We start from the raw sequence: 18820 nt of genomic DNA on the forward strand, positions 1-18820 counted from the left end.
TAGGAAAAACTCCCTAGAAAGGCCAAAACCTAGGAAGAAACCTAGAGAGGAACCGGGCTATGTGGGGTGGCCAGTCCTCTTCTGGCTGTGCCGGGTAGAGATTATAACAGAACATGACCAAGATGTTCAAATGTTCATAAATGACCAGCATGGTCGAATAATAATAAGGCAGAACAGTTGAAACTGGAGCAGCAGCACAGTCAGGTGGACTGGGGACAGCAAGGAGCCTTCATGTCAGGTAGTCCTGGGGCACGGTCCTAGGGCTCAGGTCAGTTGAAACTGGAGCAGGAGCATGGCCAGGTGGACTGGGGACAGCAAGGAGTCCTCATGTCAGGTAGTCCTGGGACATGGTCCTAGGGCTCAGGTCCTCCGAGAGAGAGAAAGAAAGAGAGAAGGAGAGAATTAGAGAACGCACACTTAGATTCACACAGGACACCGAATAGGACAGGAGAAGTACTCCAGATATAACAAACTGACCCTAGCCCCCCGACACATAAACTACTGCAGCATAAATACTGGAGGCTGAGACAGGAGGGGTCAGGAGACACTGTGGCCCCATCCGAGGACCATTTACCATTCTTGTGTTGCGGAATGACTTTAGCTTCCCTCCAGGTCAAAGATTAAAGATATGACAAACAAGACTGGCAATATTGCCCACTACCATCCTCAGTAGCTTCCCATCTAAGTTGTCAATACCAGGTGGTTTCTCATTATTGTTTGTTTCTGTGTAACTTTGTGTTATTGTTTTTGTCACACTGCTTTGCTTTATCTTGGCCAGGTAGCAGTTGTAAATGAGAACTTGTTCTCAACTAGCCTACCTGGTTAAATAAAGGTGAAATAAATAAAAAAATAAAAATTGATGGACTGCAATAATTTTTCCACCTCTCCTGTACTAACTTACATATTTCAAAATGACAATGTTTTTCTTTCATTATTATACATTTTATGCATGAATATGGTGGCTCACAGATATGGTGGCTCACAGATTGTTGTTGGCATTTCATGTCTGAGTTTGCCCACTTTGCCAATGAAATAGCCATTCAAATAAATGCCCATATCAAAAGGTTTTGTGCTGAATTAGCCTTCTGATTCAATGACGGAGTTTAATTAGTCTTTCTGCCCACAATTTCATTTAAAGTACTCCATCATACTTTATATCGTTTCTCTTAGTTCAGTAATACAGTTCCTTCTACTTTTTGTTCAGTTTAGTAATATAATTATAATATAGAATATAATTGCATGATGTGTGCAACAACAACAAAAAGGTTCAGAACCATTTTTGGTTTCACTTTTTCCGCGGAGGTAAGAAGAGGAAAGGCAACTTGAAAGTCGAGGGAGCGAACATAAACGCCGTGATGAGCGAGTGCCAACTCAAGCTCTGCTTTACATCAGCAGCTTGGGAGGAAACATCACGTGGTGACACATATTCCGGGACTCACGTCACCGTCTCTAAGCAACCTCTCCATCCGCACCGCGTCACCGCGCGCCAAGCCGCACGGTTGCCCAGCAACTTCAGCTTTGCGCTCGCGCCCGGCCTCTCGCCCCACTCGAAGCGCTGACGTGGGTGTGACGTCATTGAAATGTTGTCAATTTGTTATGGGAGGAGGAGTTTCCCCTTGAACACTGTGGATGTCCGCATTCCATAGGAGCTCACATGCAGACGGAGCAGGGCAGTGCAAGAGCCGATTATATAACCTGCCAAGTCACCCTGTAAATAGTTCTTACTGGCACGACTGGCACACTGTGCTGTACATTTCTGTACATATTTCGTTAAAAGAAAGACAATTAAAAAGTTATATGCTGTTTTATTATACTTTTCTCGTATTTTTTTCTCGTAATATCCTTATGGAATGACTTGTACCTGCCTATGACAACCGATTGAAATGTGAGAGGTGTAACGTTACCGACATCCAAAACGGTAAGACACTGCAATGCTCTTATGATTGTTTGAAAAAAAACTGGCTGATAGTTCATTGTAGTTTTATAATGGAAATGTATAATGATAGTTTTTTAAAATAGTTTTTATTTTATTTGTCTCAGATTTAGGCAGCCTATATGCGCCTTGCTGCCATTTAACTTTTAATTTAACACATAACAATTGTGTGTTGTGTTATAAAGGCCTACATTATCCATTGACTTCTCACATTTGGGCATGTTTATAGCTTGAATCCGGCGCTTATCAAATATAATGAATATGTTTAGTTCAGTAGGATAATTAAATTTTGTGTAAGATTGTACAGATGTGAAGGGATGTGGTCTATATTTAATACTTTTCTGCGTCATCATGGTGCAATGCAAATGTTAATTCAGAATCTTAATTGTTGATGAGCACGAATAGGCTACGCCTAGCTAAATGTGTAGCCTAATGATTAGGACTATAATTATAACGTTATTATCATTCGTTATAATAATACACTGATAATGTAATGCATTTGATAACACACTAATAATAGGCCTACAATAATAAAAACAAAAATAATAATGTCATTACGCATAGGCTTATGTGCATTTGATATTTACAATTTTGTATTTTGCGTCGCAGATAGCCAACTACACACAATTTGAATCCTATCCTTGGGAATAGTTAATCAGTGTGGCATCATGGTGATCGTAACGGAGAGAAGCCCGGGCTCCCAGCCCAACCATACTCATGGAAGGCCTCTACAGGTCGGCTTCTACGAGATCATCCGCACACTGGGGAAAGGAAACTTCGCTGTGGTCAAACTGGCAAGGCACAAAGTCACCAAAACACAGGTTAGCATCCCTGCCCTTTCATTAACAATGCTTTCTTGTCATATTTTATTCCTTTCAAAATCACACAGACAGAACTCTTTTTTTTTTTTTAATTGATAGAATCATATCAGCCTCTCATATAGCATTTGTCCTAGAAATAGTAGACCTACATACCCGTGTGTTTCCAGTTTGCTTTTTTGGTTGGTTGTCCACTGCCAGGTGGCCATAAAGATCATTGACAAGACCAGACTAAACCCATCCAACCTAGAGAAGATCTACAGAGAGGTCCAGATCATGAAGCTGCTGAACCACCCCCATATCATCAAACTCTACCAGGTATGTGTGCTGTCTATTATAATATGGTTACATTGTTATTGGATGTGTGTGTGTGTGTGTGTGTGTGTGTGTGTGTGTGTGTGTGTGTGTGTGTGTGTGTGTGTGTGTGTGTGTGTGTGTGTGTGTGTGTGTGTGTGTGTGTGTTCTTTTGGGTGTGTTGACTGACACCGTATCCTGCATGGATACAGCTGAGTGACTGGTCCATGTGTTTTGCTACGTGTCCACAGAGAGAGACACAGGCTGAGCGGGTGCTGAGGACAAACACAGGCAGAATAAGCAAGAGAGGTAGAGGGAGTAGGGATGGAGGTGTGATGGCAAGGAAGAGAGGGATGGAATTGTGGGATTAGATGGAGAGAACGTGAGGACTCAGTGTGTGTTATGATACATCAGGGTTTGTGGTATATCGTCTTGGATATCACAGCGCTGCAGCTGTACTATTGTCATGGAGTGTGTGTGTCTTCATCTTAAAGCTAGCTGCTGACTCCTAGGACACGTTGCTGTGAAACATAAGTACACATATTAATTCAATCCTTTTTGACCTCTCTTTCTCTTTGGTGAGATGATGACAGAGGGAAGGAACGAGAATTGCTTGGATGAGTCAGTCTCTGTAGGTCTGAGTGTCAAGCTCAATTAGCGCCTATGGTAGTCAAGTGCAATGTTTCTGTCTCGTAAAGGTGGCCCCGCCAAGCACTACTGCTGCTCGGCCCCTAATGACGCTACCACAAGTCCACTTTTTCCCTCAGCGGGCCTGACACTTTTGTGCAGATGCCCTTACACACACATACACACACACAAAGTACACACACAGCACCCAATGCGACCCCACTCGCACGCCTTGAGTGAGACAGGAAAGCTTGAGTCAGGCAAGTCATATGTTTTTCCAGAGGACGATTCCTCAGTTAATCTCTATGTCAGATGAGCCACTGTGAGCAGATTAATAGAGAGGGATAGTCCCCCTAAAGAGACACAGATCTCTATCTCTCTCTCTATATATATATATATATATATATATATATATATATATATATATATAATATATATATATATATCTCTATATCTATCTATCGCTGTATATATATATATATATATATCTCTATATCTATCTATCTATCTATATCTATCTATCTATCTATCTCTCTATATCTATCTATCTCTGTGTATATATATATCTATATCTACATATATATATATATATATCTATATATATCTATATATATTTCTATATATATACATATATATCTATATCTCTATATCTATCTCTGTATATATATATATAATCTCTATACATCTCTATATATATATATCTCTCTCTCTCTCTCTCTATATATATATATATATATCTATCTCTCTATATATATCTATCTCTCTCTATATATATATTATATATATATATATATTTATCTATATCTACATATATCTCTATATATATACATATATATCTATACATATCTATATCTCTATATCTATCTCTGTATATATATATATATATGTAATCTCTATATATCTCTCTATATATATATATATATATATATATATAATCTCTATATATCTCTATATATCTCTCTCTCTCTCTCTCTCTCTCTCTCTCTCTATATATATATATATATATATATATATATATATATATATATATATATATATATATATATATAAAAACAGTATATATCTCGCTCTCTCTCTCTCTCTGTAGATCTCTCTCTCTCTCTCATTTCAATTTAAGGGGCTTTATGTGCATGGGAAACATATGTTTACATTACCAAAGCAAGTGAAATAAACACAAGTCTCTCTCTCTCCCTCTCTCTGTTGCTCCCTCTCTCTCTGGGAAACAGTGAGGTTTGAGAATGTCAGGTGCTAGCTGTTTGATGAAGGTTATAGCAGGTTTCTATGACCCGAGGGAAACCCTTTTCTCTTTCACACCCCATCATCTGCCCACTGGGGGGGAGGTGTAGTGCAGTGAAGGCGATCGTGTGATCCAGAGGTCACATCCTCTCCTTATCATCCTCCTCTTCCAATAACCGAAAACAGAATAGTGAATTACGAGCAGTCTGTACCGTATGACTAGTCGAGGAGAGAAAGTAGCTAGAAGCGGAGAGGGGGAAAGCCTCACGAATAACACCAAAGTGTTGATCCTTGACCTTTAAATAAGCTGCAGTTTCCATCTTATGTGAACAAAATGTCCCTTTTTTCTGCATTTCTGAAGATCATCACAGCCTCTTTCTCCCTCTCTCTCTCTCTTGCACTCTCTCTCGATTTCTGTCTGTCTCTCTCTCTCTCTCTCTCTCATTCACACACTCCCCCACACACCACTCTTCAGGGGCCAGTATAAGGGCCCTTAACGTGCTAGACTTCTTCTCTGGAAGCCTGTATGACATAAGCAGCACCTCTAGGTGAGAGGGACACAGGGTGGTTATCATCTCTCTCAGATAAAGACTATAAATTACTCCCTGTATGGGAGCCTCTGTGCCGCCATAAAAATGACTGCTGCCCAACACCTCACTGTCTCTCACTGAGTTAGAAAAGTGAAAGAGAAACTGGGTTGGAAATGAAATGAGGCTATACAATGTGTGACATAGCTTTAGGTGTTGGTTTATTGAGTCCTGGCAGTGATGAATATCATTCTTTTCTTCAGAAGTGGTAGTGACACAACACTTCCACAATGTTTGTTCCCCGAGGGCACTCCTGGCCCTGGGAAGTTTCCGGGAGTTCCAGGAAGGTGCTGGGACATTGTGTCTTTCCTTCTTTTTCTTTTTGTATTTGCGGTGGTGATGGGTTCTCGGTACACAAGCTCGTCCTTTGTGTCTGAACATTTCTCTTCCTTTCCCAGAAGGAAAGAGATTTGATTTCTGTTGAAAACTGATGACAGACAACACAGTATTAGTGGGAATACTGGTCAGTATGCTCTTGATGGTGCAGCTGTAGATCCTCAAAAGGTTCTACAGCTCCACTATCGAGAGCATCCTGACCGGTTGCATCACCGACTGGTATGGCAACTACTCGTTATCTGACCGTAAGGCGCTACAGAGGGTAGTGCGAACGGCCCAGTACATCACTGGGACCAAGCTTCCTGCCATCCAGGACCTATATAATAGGCGGTGTCAGAGGAAAGCCCATAAAATTGTCAGAGACTCCAGTCACCTAAGTTGTAGACTGTTTTCTCTGCTATCGCACGGCAGGCAGTACCGGAGCGCCAAGTCTAGGACCAAAATGCTCCTCAACAGCTTCTACCACCAAGCCATTAGACTGCTCAACAATTCATAAAAATCGCCACCGGATAATTTACATTAACACCCCCCTCTTGTACACTGTTGCTACTCACTGTTTGTTTGTCACTTCTCCCCCACCTACATGTAGAGATTACCTCAACTAGCCTGTACCTGCACACTGACTCGGTACCGGTGCCCCCTGTATTTAGCCTCATTATTGTTATTCTTATTGTGTTACTTTTTATTATTACTTTTATTTTAGTCTACTTGGTAAATATGTTCTTCTTCTTGAACTGCACTGTTGGTTAAGGGCTTGTAAGTAAAGCATTTCACTGTAAAGTCTACACTTGTTGTATTCGGCGAATGTGGCAAATAAAGTTTGATTTGATTTGAATACTGGTTTGAACTATTTCTGTGTTCATATCCTATAAACAAAGAGCATGCAGGAAGTGCCTGTCAGCTCTGTTATGCAACAGTGCATATCATGGAAAGTCAGAGTGTCGTGTGTGTGTGTGTGTGTGTGTGTGTGTGTGTGTGTGTGTGTGTGTGTGTGTGTGTGTGTGTGTGTGTGTGTGTGTGTGTGTGTGTGTGTGTGTGTGTGTGTGTGTGTGTGTGTGTGTGTGTGTGTGTGTGTGTGTGTGAGAATGAGAGGAAGTGTGGTCAGGGGAAAGATAAGGTGTCCAGAAAACATCCCCAGTGCCCAGTCCTGCCTCTGCTAAAACACTTACAGAAGAAGCCTTTACAGTGGAAAGACCTCTTTCCTCACGTTATCACTGCAATTGTGCGTAGCCTACTTCTTGCTAACCTCTTTCCATTGTCTCTCTTTGTATTCCTCTTAGGTTATGGAGACTAAAGATATGCTGTATATTGTGACAGAATATGCCAAAAATGGAGAGATGTTCGGTGAGGATTAAATTCATTATCCCCTTTGTTGTAAACTGTGTTGGGCTGTTTCATTTGACATAATAAAGGGGTCAAATAGATATCAAGGTCCTCTCTTACCCAGTATTTACAGTCCTTATTTAGTTCTCTGAATCGAAACTCTCTTCTTCTCCCCTCTTTTCCTCTAGACTACTTGACCTCAAACGGGCGCATGAGCGAGGATGAGGCACGGAAGAAGTTCTGGCAGATCCTGATGGCAGTGGACTACTGCCACAGGCACCACATCGTTCACCGTGACCTCAAGACTGAGAACCTGCTGCTGGACACCAATATGAACATCAAACTGGCCGGTGAGTCTGTGTGGGAGATAACAGATAGTAGACAACCCTCTGTCCTTGATGGTTCCCTACTGATATCCAGACTGCTAAATGTCTCTACTAAAGAGAAGCCATGCATCACTGGGTCGGTGCTAATGAAGTGTCAACTGCCAATAATTAGAGGGTTCTTCATGGTAAAATAGTAGCAGAAGAGCAGGGCTGATCTGATGCCACAAAGACCAAGTGTGACAGTCTGTCGTCAAAAAACACACACACTAACATACACTAACACACACACTAACACACACACACTAACACACACACACACACACACACACACACACACACACACACACACACACACACACACACACACACACACACACACACACACACACACACACACACACACAACACACACTGACAGACACACTGACAGACACACACACACACACACACACACACACACACACACACACACACACACACACACACACACACACACACACACACACACACACACACACACACACACACACACATGCGCACGCACACAGCAACACAAATAATCATTAGTCGATCTCTCTCTCTCCTTCCCATTCAGACTTTGGATTTGGAAACTTCTACAACTCAGGCGAGCCCCTGTCTACGTGGTGCGGCAGCCCCCCCTATGCAGCACCCGAGGTGTTTGAGGGGAAGGAGTACGAAGGGCCACAGTTGGATATCTGGGTAAAGGCTCACAGGGAAACCGCACACAACATGGCTACCCATGTTTTGAACGCAGGTTGGCATTTATTGTCATGAATCTTGCCTTGGAGACAGCTCTGCAGAGTGGTCACTAGCGTGTGCGAGCTTTGCAAAATAAATGTAGACATACATGTTATTCAGTCATTTCAACTGCTCGCGCCCATCAATGAGGTTCTGTTTGCCAACCGCCATATAAAGTCCACAGGAGAAGAAGCCTGAAGGAGGAGAGTTTACTAGACAGTAACTAGGTTTCCCCTTTTATCTGTGGATGAATTGTCAGAGTAGAGAACACACGATTTTGTGTGACTCAAAATGGGTAAAAATTCTACAAATATATAAAAAAAAGGACCTTGTGTATTTCAGGTACAATAACAACCTAATGTTTATTTCCCAGAACAAATGAGCTAGCTATAGCAAGCTAGCTAGCTAAATGTGCATGAATGTTTCATGTGTTTCGACCTGCTTCAGAGTACGTTTTCATATTTCAACCTGCGTGTCCTGATTGCATCTGGTGTGGATGGACAAAATCAACATGCGTGTGATGGTGGACTCACCCGCGTGCCCGGTCTAGTCAGCATGTAACCCTAACCTTAACCTTAACCACACTGCTAATCCTAATGCCTAACCCTAACCTTAACCACACTGCTAATCCTAATGCCTAACCTTAACCTTAACCACACTGCTAATCCTAATGCCTAACCTTAACCTTAACCACACTGCTAATCCTAATGCCTAACCCTAACCTTAACCACACTGCTAATCCTAATGCCTAACCCTAACCACACTGCTAATCCTAAAGCCTAACCCTAACCTTAACCACACTGCTAATCCTAAAGCCTAACCCTAAGCTTAACCACACTGCTAATCCTAATGCCTAACCCTAACCTTAACCACACTGCTAATCCTAATGCCTAACCCTAACCACACTGCTAATCCTAATGCCTAACCCTAACCACACTGCTAATCCTAAAGCCTAACCCTAACCACACTGCTAATCCTAATGCCTAACCCTAACCTTAACCACACTGCTAATCCTAATGCCTAACCCTAACCTTAACCACACTGCTAATCCTAATGCCTAACCCTAACCACACTGCTAATCCTAATGCCTAACCTTAACCACACTGCTAATCCTAATGCCTAACCCTAAGGGTTAACCACACTGCTAATCCTAAAGCCTAACCCTAACCTTAACCACACTGCTAATCCTAAAGCCTAACCCACCACACTGCTAATCCTAATGCCTAACCCTAACCTTAACCACACTGCTAATCCTAAAGCCTAACCCTAACCTTAACCACACTGCTAATCCTAAAGCCTAACCCTAACCTTAACCACACTGCTAATCCTAATGCCTAACCCTAACCTTAACCACACTGCTAATCCTAAAGCCTAACCCTAACCTTAACCACACTGCTAATCCTAATGCCTAACCCTAACCTTAACCACACTGCTAATCCTAACGCCTAACCCTAACCACACTGCTAATCCTAATGCCTAACCCTAACCTTAACCACACTGCTAATCCTAATGCCTAACCCTAACCACACTGCTAATCCTAATGCCTAACCCTAACTTAACCACACTGCTAATCCTAAAGCCTAACCCTAACCACACTGCTAATCCTAAAGCCTAACCCTAACTTAACCACACTGCTAATCCTAAAGCCTAACCCTAACCACACTGCTAATCCTAAAGCCTAACCCTAACTTAACCACACTGCTAATCCTAAAGCCTAACCCTAACCACACTGCTAATCCTAAAGCCTAACCGTAATCATAAATAAAGACCAAAAAGCTCTTTTTAGTTTTCATACATGTTTTATGGTTTTGCCAATTTTGACTTTGCAGCTGGCCTGTCTAGCAGAAATCGCCACCAGGGCAAGATTCATGACAATAAACAAAGCATTTTGCAACCAAGTTCTACTCTTTTCATGTAAAATGAATGAACACAGAAGTAATGGGAGAGACCATTTGTTGACGTTCTCCTGGTCTATCTCTCTACAGAGTTTGGGTGTGGTTCTGTACGTTCTCGTGTGCGGATCCCTTCCGTTCGACGGGCCCAGCCTTCCCGCCCTCAGACAGAGAGTCACAGAGGGGCGCTTCAGAATCCCCTTCTACATGTCTCAAGGTATGCATCACCATGGCAACAACACCGTGACATATTTCATAGTGTAATTGGGATTGATAAATTTACTGATGAAATGGCTCCTTTATATTAAATTAAATCACATGCTCTAGCATCGGAGAATGACCTTGCTTTCCCTTCTACCTCCCTCCTTCCATCCTCCCTCTTTCTCACTCCCACTCTTTTCCCCCCAGACTGTGAGAACCTGATCCGTAAGATGTTGGTGGTGGACCCAACCAAGAGGATCAGCATGGCCCAGATCAAGCAGCACCGCTGGATGCTGGCTGACCCCACAGCCCCTAACCAGACCCTCAGTATGGCACTGCCCCTCACAGACTACAACTCCAACCTGGGGGACTACAGCGAGCCCGTCCTGGGCATCATGCAAAGCCTGGGCATCGACCGCCAGAGGACCATCGAGGTGAGTGGAAGATTGGTTGATGTGTTAATTGGCTGATTGGTTGATTGGTGTTATTATCATGGAAGGAGGATTAGAGGAGGGTAAGGAGTGAGGGGAGCTGTGTTGTTATATAGATTACAGGTTATAGGTTATATCGTCATTTATACAGAGTATCACTAGTGTCCTAGAAATACAGTATTTGAAGTACACTGTAGAGACAGCTAATGGGGTTGGGTACTGGGTTGAAAGTGGTGGGGCTGTGAGACAGTAATGTCTGGCAGTAGAGTAGGTGGTATGATATGCTGCCTCCCAGGCAGGCACCACAGTCAAACCCACCCTGGATCCCTGTACGCCTGGTGGGCTTACTACTCGTTTTGTAGGGAGAATTAGGGGGATAACTGGCATCGGCTTTTAGAGGCTGACACTGAGCTGAGGAGACGAGCTCCAACAGCAGCCTCTCAGTAGATCAGACTGAGTGAGTGCAGAGTGATGGGCGCAGAGTGTGTGTGTTTCCTGTCTGACAGAAATAGAGAGTGAGAGAAACAGTCCTTTATTATGACACCCTTTGAACCAAAATGGCTGACTAACATGTCCTTAGCTGTGTTGGAATACTCATACTAGCCGCACTAACCGTAGTATTTGTGATGTAAATGAAGTATATAGTATGCTTATTGGTCATAGTATGGATATAGTTAGTATTCCAAACGTTCTCGGATGTCATACTACATTCGCCAAAATATGAAGTATATGAGCAGTGGACACTATTTCCGTGCTTTTAGGGCCCATAATGCAATTCTTCAGAAATTGGTTTTCAGATTTGAAGAAAATTGTGGATAATATGCAGCCGGAGTCCAACGAGAGCGGATGCAAATTCATTCCTTTAACTAATTATGACAAATGTTAAGATACCTTACATGTTATGTTGCCTGACAATTTCTTAGCTACGCTATCCTTATGAACTGCATAGCATTTCATTACAGCAGTATTGTCACACCCTGGTCGAAGTATTTTGTGTTTTTCTTTATGTATTTGGTCAGGCCAGGGTGTGACATGGGTTTTTGTATGTGGTGTGTAGCTTAGTGGGGTGTTCTAGGAGAGTCTATGGCTGTCTGAAGTGGTTCTCAATCAGAGGCAGGTGTTTATCGTTGTCTCTGATTGGGAACCATATTTAGGCAGCCATATTCTTTGGTTGTATTGTGGGTGATTGTCCTGAGTGTCTTGTTTGATGTTAGGTGACACAAGTATAGGCTGTTTTTTGTTTCGGTTATTGTTTTGTAGTGTTCACGTTTGTTTAAATAAACATGAATCGCAATCGACACGTTGCAGTTTGGTCTGACTCTCCTTCACCATATGAAAACCGTGACAAGTATGTACCGGTATGTTAGCTAGCTAGCTAATGTTTTTTGGCTACTAATACATTGAACTTGCCAGTATATTAACTATATGCTATTTAACTAACTACCCAACGTTTATTAACTTGATTATTTCCGTTATTCTTAGTGGTATAGTCGTTCGCGCGTTCTTAATGGACATTCAGGTGCATTTGTAAATTCTCTCTGGATATCTACTCTAATTTCAGAGCACTCTCCTCTGAGTGTACCTGTGCCAGAGCGCAGAATAACTGATGAATTTATGAACAGTCAACACCTGTTGAATATGGCCAGTGTCAGTAAATATCGGTAAATAAACTTAATTATATTGTTGCCAGCAGCACAGTTACAGTCACCAACACTCTGGATAACATGAAAACATCCCAACCAGCTCTGCTAGGGAGAGTAAAATGGTCAGAGTGAGGTGTTCTCTCATTTGTGTCTGGAAGTAGCTAGCAAGTTAGTATCAACCCTACTCCTCGGCCAGAGCGTCCAGTGAAACTGCCTGGCATTTAAAAATGAACAATCAGACAACGCTCTGAGTGCACTCTGGTACTCCAAATTGAATTTAATAACACACCCGAAGTCGTAAAATGTCTAACTAGTAATTTGTTATGCTCACAAGCCTGCAAGAGGTTGCATAGCAACAGCATCAACTTCTGATAGACAGGCAAAGCGCTCGTAAGCTCAGAAAGAATAGCGTTAGTTTACAGTATACTAAAATGAACTAATAGTACATAGTATGTAGTATATACTCATTAAGTATGTAGTATACAGTATGTTAGTATGAGTATTCAAACACAGCTCTTGTCTTTTCCCCCAGTCTCTACTGAGCAGCAGCTACAACCACTTCTCAGCCATCTACTATCTATTGTTGGAGAGGGACAGGGAGCACCGGGCCTTGCAGCTCAGTCGCCAGTGTGGACCCTGGACCCAGAAACCCAGGGACACTTCCGACTCCGGTACCCCAGAGGTCATCATGGAGGACAGCTTCAGAACTTCGGCCTACCCCATTCAGTGCAAGACCACCCCTCCCATGCAACCAGAGATGGAATATGACCACGGTGCATTGTTCCAACGTGTGGCGTTCCCCGGGGAAGCCAGTCTGAACCGCCTGCTGTGTAACCACTCCATCTCCCCCAACAGCCTGCTGGAGACCAGCATCAGTGAGGAGGTCACACACACCTGCTCACCCCTCGTCCTGCCCACCACCAACTCCCGGCGACACACCCTGGCCGAGGTCTCCCCTCACTTCTACCAGTGCAACCCCCCCTGCATCGTGGTCAGCCTCTCCGATGGTGCATCGTCTGACAGCTGTTTGAAGTCCTTGTCCACCCCCAACCCTGCCCTGCGCCCTCCTGTGGGGGGGCTGTCAGCCATGACAGCCTCTGGGACTGGCCCCAGGGCGCTGATCTCTGCCGGTACCCAGCTGGCCCTCTCCTCTCATCTCCTCCCCCAGGCCCAAGCTTCCAGCTTCCAGGAGGGCCGCAGAGCCTCTGACACCTCCCTAACACAAGGTATGGAGAATGTTAGTTTATAACCATTACATACAGTATGTATCATTCACATAATCACTACAAGGAAATGTATCAGGCCCAACAGAATTTAACCCATCCCCTCTCTGTGCGCCTCCCCAGGTCTGAAAGCCTTCCGCCAACAGCTGAGGAAGAACACTCGCACTAAGGGTCTTCTGGGTCTGAATAAGATCAATGGTCTGGCAAGGCAGATCTGCCCTCTGACCTCCGACCACAGTAGCCGTGGCAGCCGGGGATCAATAGGTCCCACCATCAATGAGCACCGCAGCATGCTAGAGGAAGTTCTGCAACAGCAAAGGTAAGATGGAGACACACACAGAGACACACACACCCGCACATAAATATAATCACAACCACATAGTCACAGTAAGTGAAATTCTAACCCCTCCTCTCCGTCTCTATTTACAGAATGCTCCAGATCCAGCACCAGCCCCAGGCTCCTCAGTCAGCATCTACCCAGAACCCTCTGCTCTTCCTGTCCCAGCAGCAGCCCCCCTCCCCCACATCCGTTTACGCCACCTCAACCCTGTTTGACACCTCCGCCTCCTCCCTCCCCCAGGGGGAACATCAACACCCCCTTTCCCCACACCAGAGTCTCCTGTCTCTCCAGCACGCCTTCTGGCAGCAGCCTTTGGAGTCATCTTCCTCCTCCTATGGCTCCTCTTCCTCCTGCTCCTCATCATCCTCCTACTGCGCCGCCTCCACCTTCCTCTCCCCTGTGGCCTCCGCTGCTTACCTCCTCGAGGCTCACCTTCACATCAGCCAGCAACCCAGCCTCCATCCCCAGACCAACCTACACTACCAACCCCAGGCCCAGAGCCAGGCCTTCACCCAGGGCCCCTTACCCCTTGTGGCCAGGCAGGGGATGTGGAGCCTGGATTCAGCCTCCGGAAAAGAGTCAGAGATGCAGGAGCTGAGTCTGGGTGGGCAGCTGAGCAGCTGTGTGATGGTGAAGTAATGGAAAGAAAGGAGAAACAGGAAACAACAAATTCCTACTAGACCAGAGTACTTGTTCTGTATGGCAACCAGAGTAAAAATGTCATGGTGATGTCATCACTGATGGACAGGAAGGGTGAGCACTTTTTGACAGTGGGAACAGAACTTTGAGCTGTGGAGTTGCTCACAGATCATCAGATGATGAGAAGATGATAGGACGACAGAACAAATTGTCCTAAGTGTGAAAAGAGAACTATTGGGGAGAGCTAAATGAAAAACTGAGCATAGAATGGACAGATAAAGAAAGAAAATGATGAAAGTGGCAAATCTAGATTCTGTTGAACAACATACAAACACTCACATCTAGGTGTGTGTATCTGTGTGTGTATCTGTGTGTGTATCTGTGTATGATCACATAAGCTGACAATTAAGCAATAACAAAACTCTGGAGAGGTGACTCTTGAGTTCTTGTCGGATCCCCAGAGAAGCAATAAAGGTCTGGGACCACCTCAACGCAACACTGTACCTGTCCTTTCTCCCTAATAGGGACCCCAACTCACCCATCTCCTTTTCTGGAGGGGTATGTGAAGGACTCATCTTGAAAAGACAATGAGGAGTGGTATAGTAAGAACTATTTCAACAGTTTTTTCCGTTTTTTTGTTTGTTTGAAAACTGGAGGATCTAGTCTTCCTGATTTTGTTTGTTTGAAAACTGGAGGATCTAGTCTTCCTGATTTTGTTTGTTTGAAAACTGGAGGATCTAGTCTTCCTGATTTTGTTTGTTTGAAAACTGGAGGATCTAGTCTTCCTGATTTTGTTTGTTTGAAAACTGGAGGATCTAGTCTTCCTGATTTTGTTTGTTTGAAAACTGGAGGATCTAGTCTTCCTGATTTTGTTTGTTTGAAAACTGGAGGATCTAGTCTTCCTGATTTTGTTTGTTTGAAAACTGGAGGATCTAGTCTTCCTGATTTTGTTTGTTTGAAAACTGGAGGATCTAGTCTTCCTGATTTTGTTTGTTTGAAAACTGGAGGATCTAGTCTTCCTGATTTTGTTTGTTTGAAAACTGGAGGATCTAGTCTTCCTGATTTTGTTTTTTGTTGCTTTTTCAGTTTTGCTCAGTTTTTGTATAGAGACTTTTATTACATGTCATTGTTTTTTACTTTATTTTTGTTTTTACTTCATTTGTCTTTTGGAGAAGATATTACTTTGTGGCAATCCTACAAGCATGCAGCATCAGAACTATTTTAATCTTCAAACTTTCTTTGAACACAATGCTACAGTGATTTGACAAACTGCGAGTTGTTTGTGTAAGATTCTAGCTGAGCTAATGCTGCTTTTACCTCAGAAGAAGATAAAAACCTGGTATATCTTGATCAGCCAAAACTGAATAAAAAATATACTTGCTGAGTGTCTAAAGCACAATAGGTATTGCTATTAGCAAGCAGTGTGTGCCTGTGTGTGTGTGTGTGTGTGTGTGTGTGTGTGTGTGCGTGCCTTACAAAAAGGTTGATTTCAATGTATAATTTATATTTATATATGGCTACTTTCTAACCATATTGTCTCTGTTGTTACGTCCTTTTGGTGAGGAATCCTCAATCATGCTATTCTGCTGTTTTATCACTACCTTCTCAGGTAACCAAGTCCCAAAAATGTGGAAACGTTGTCTAAACTTAAGATCCTGAAGACCTACAGTATAAGCATGATGTCATTCCCTATCAGAGGAAAACAAGGCTTTAACCACTTTACTTTCCACTTGATGTATAGGCTGTGTGTAGGCTATATGCTGTACTGCTTTCACATAGCCAGAACAAAGACTTTGGGACTATAATGCAATATTTCACATTGAAATGCAGAGGAAATGAGAAATGAAGAGCTGACAGGATTGTACATTACCTGCCTGCTGGCATTTATTCGATTTCCTTGTTTTTATTAGTACATTTTTTCATTTGTGTATGATTGTAAGAGTTTTTAAAACCTTTGGAGGTCGCTAGCTGAGTAGATCAGGAACCTGAACGCTTCTGGTTTTTGAACATGAACATATGAATAGATGTAAAAGAAAGGACCCAAACCATTTCATAGTGCTTTTCATCTTGACGTCACAGTTGCCTCTGCCATTGTACAATGGCAGAACTAGAGATAAGCCAAAAGAGAGAGCAGAGTAAGAGAAAGAAGCACTGCTTACTTTCCAGCAACTCAAAATGCTAGCTAGCTAGTGCTTTCATGGTGTACTCTGTGTGGCTCATGCTATGAGCAAGCTGCTTCTGCCACAAGATGCGAATGTGTTGAAAATTCCCCTAGCAGTTGGGTTCCAGGACCATGTCTGTATTTGTCTGTATTTGTTTTTGTATTTTCTAAGAAAATAAGACAATTTGTAGCACTACAATTTTGTTTGCTGCAATGTGCGTTTTTCAATGGATTGGACGTAGGTGGTAGAGGTCGCTAGCTAGAGGTTAATACAACACACTTGGGTGTATGTGTTAGGCCTATTTATTCTTAGAGAATGTGTTTGAAACAACACCATTTACTTCAGCTGTTTACACCATGATAGCAGTGCACCTTTGTTATTTTAGTTTGACCATATCTGTGAAGTGGTCTTCTTTTGAACAACATGTTGAAGGGGAAAAGTGTTGGAAGCCTGAAGCTTAAAAGTGGTTTGATTGATTTCTATCTGAAATAAGCAGTGTTAATATTTCTAAATTACATTATATTTTGCTTGATTACACTCACCAACAGTGCTTGTGCCTTCTTTGGAACAAACCCCCTATGATCAGAGTAACCCTCTTTTGTCCAATCAGCACAAAGAGAAAACAGGTGGGCCCATAAGACCCAGATTTGCTACTTTTTCTGTATTGAAGAAAAAATACTGCATTTCACTTTACAATGAATATATCTCATTTCTGAAATATGTTTAGTTTCTCTTGTTGGTTCAGAAAACTCTTCACAAACTTAGTTTGACCAAACTATTGAAAAACAAAATAGCCTTTTCGACGCAGATCTGTAAGATGTCCTTTTTGGTCAAATGCTGGATATGAAGAAATATGAGTTATGATTTTATGATTTTGTACTTGACTGTGTGTGTGTGTTTGTATGAATGTTATATAAAAACAAAGATTGTTTATTTGTGTGGCTAATTTATTTGATTAAAACATGAATAAACATGAATTCCAGTTGTTGGTCGTAATCCTGTGTAAATGTCTTAAGCCCTGTTTATACCTGTTTCTAACGTGCATGCTTTCCCTAATCTTGTCCAACAATCTGATATTGCCCACATTTTTAGACAGTGTAGAAGATTAAAATAAGCATTGTGATCTGATTTGTGATCAGATCTTCCTGACAACCTCCTGAGGTAGTCAGACACTTAGACGGACTCTTCACAGTGAAACCATTTAAATCATCATTATCCCGCCGTCTAAAACCATTGACGTGTGATATATAACCTTAACCCAATTCGCCATTGACTAATGGCATCAATATATGTCTTAAAATAAAATATTATTATTTTGAAACCATATCTGTCAAATAATTTGCATACAGGAAGGGACCAGGACATCTGGTCACAATGCGGATAAAGTGGACAGATAAAAAACGCATTTTACGACCATGTGTGGATGCAACGGCTACAATGTGGGCACAATCAGAATGTGGATAAGATCAGGACAAAGGATGTACGTAAACAAGGCTTTAGTCATATGATAATACATGCTAATATGTATTAATCAAAAGTAGGTTGACTAACAACCACTAACCACTATAGTTGATGTGTAATCAAAATGGATGACATGGAAAGCTGAAGCTGAAAATATTCCCTTGAAAACTACTTCAACGTTTTTAACGCCATATTTAGAAGGCCAGACAAGGAATCACATTGTCCCCTTCCCCCTGGTGATGACGCACATTGATGATGCTCTTAGTTCGCTGTGATGACGCGATGACTGGGAAAAATGGACTGGGAAAAATGGATTTCAACGGTCATCCAACTTGGAATTCCAACTCGGGAACTCAGGCCTCTTTCTAGAGCTCCGACTTTCCATCCTGAAGATCACTGACGTCATTTCCTTTTCAGAGTTCCCGGTTGTTTTGAAAGTGGCTTATTACCCATAAGGCAGCAGGCAGTGACAGACGGCTGATGGCTGACATGGACCCATGTGTGAGAGGGGTGGAGGCAACACGACAGTGGGCTAACCAACCATGATTCCATCTTATTAGATCAAACTTTTAAAATTGTTTAGCTTCAA

The 18820-nt window shown here is 42.6% G+C and overlaps 1 protein-coding gene across 1 annotated transcript; it reads left to right on the top strand.

Annotated features, from left to right (window-relative positions):
• The first annotated feature begins 1653 nt into the window (after nt 1-1653).
• On the top strand, nt 1654-17755 carry LOC118385822 (serine/threonine-protein kinase SIK2-like). The gene is made up of 11 exons (XM_052522305.1): nt 1654-1918; nt 2543-2754; nt 2953-3069; nt 7112-7175; nt 7343-7504; nt 8076-8200; nt 10225-10348; nt 10540-10766; nt 12939-13632; nt 13753-13948; nt 14059-17755. The coding sequence occupies exons 2-11, from the start codon at nt 2602-2604 to the stop codon at nt 14606-14608; spliced, it is 2412 nt and encodes an 803-aa protein (XP_052378265.1). The 5' UTR covers nt 1654-1918; nt 2543-2601; the 3' UTR covers nt 14609-17755.
• The last annotated feature ends 1065 nt before the right edge of the window (nt 17756-18820 follow it).

This window comes from Oncorhynchus keta, chromosome 7 (assembly GCF_023373465.1).
Source record: "Oncorhynchus keta strain PuntledgeMale-10-30-2019 chromosome 7, Oket_V2, whole genome shotgun sequence".
NCBI lineage: Eukaryota > Metazoa > Chordata > Actinopteri > Salmoniformes > Salmonidae > Oncorhynchus > Oncorhynchus keta.

Coding starts and splice junctions, on each gene's coding strand:
- LOC118385822 (XM_052522305.1), top strand. CDS start 2,602: ATGGTGATCGTAACGGAGAGAAGCCCGGGCTCCCAGCCCAACCATACT. Junction 7,176..7,342: donor CAAAAATGGAGAGATGTTCG/GTGAGGATTAAA, acceptor CTTTTCCTCTAG/ACTACTTGACCTCAAACGGG. Junction 10,767..12,938: donor ACCGCCAGAGGACCATCGAG/GTGAGTGGAAGA, acceptor CTTTTCCCCCAG/TCTCTACTGAGCAGCAGCTA.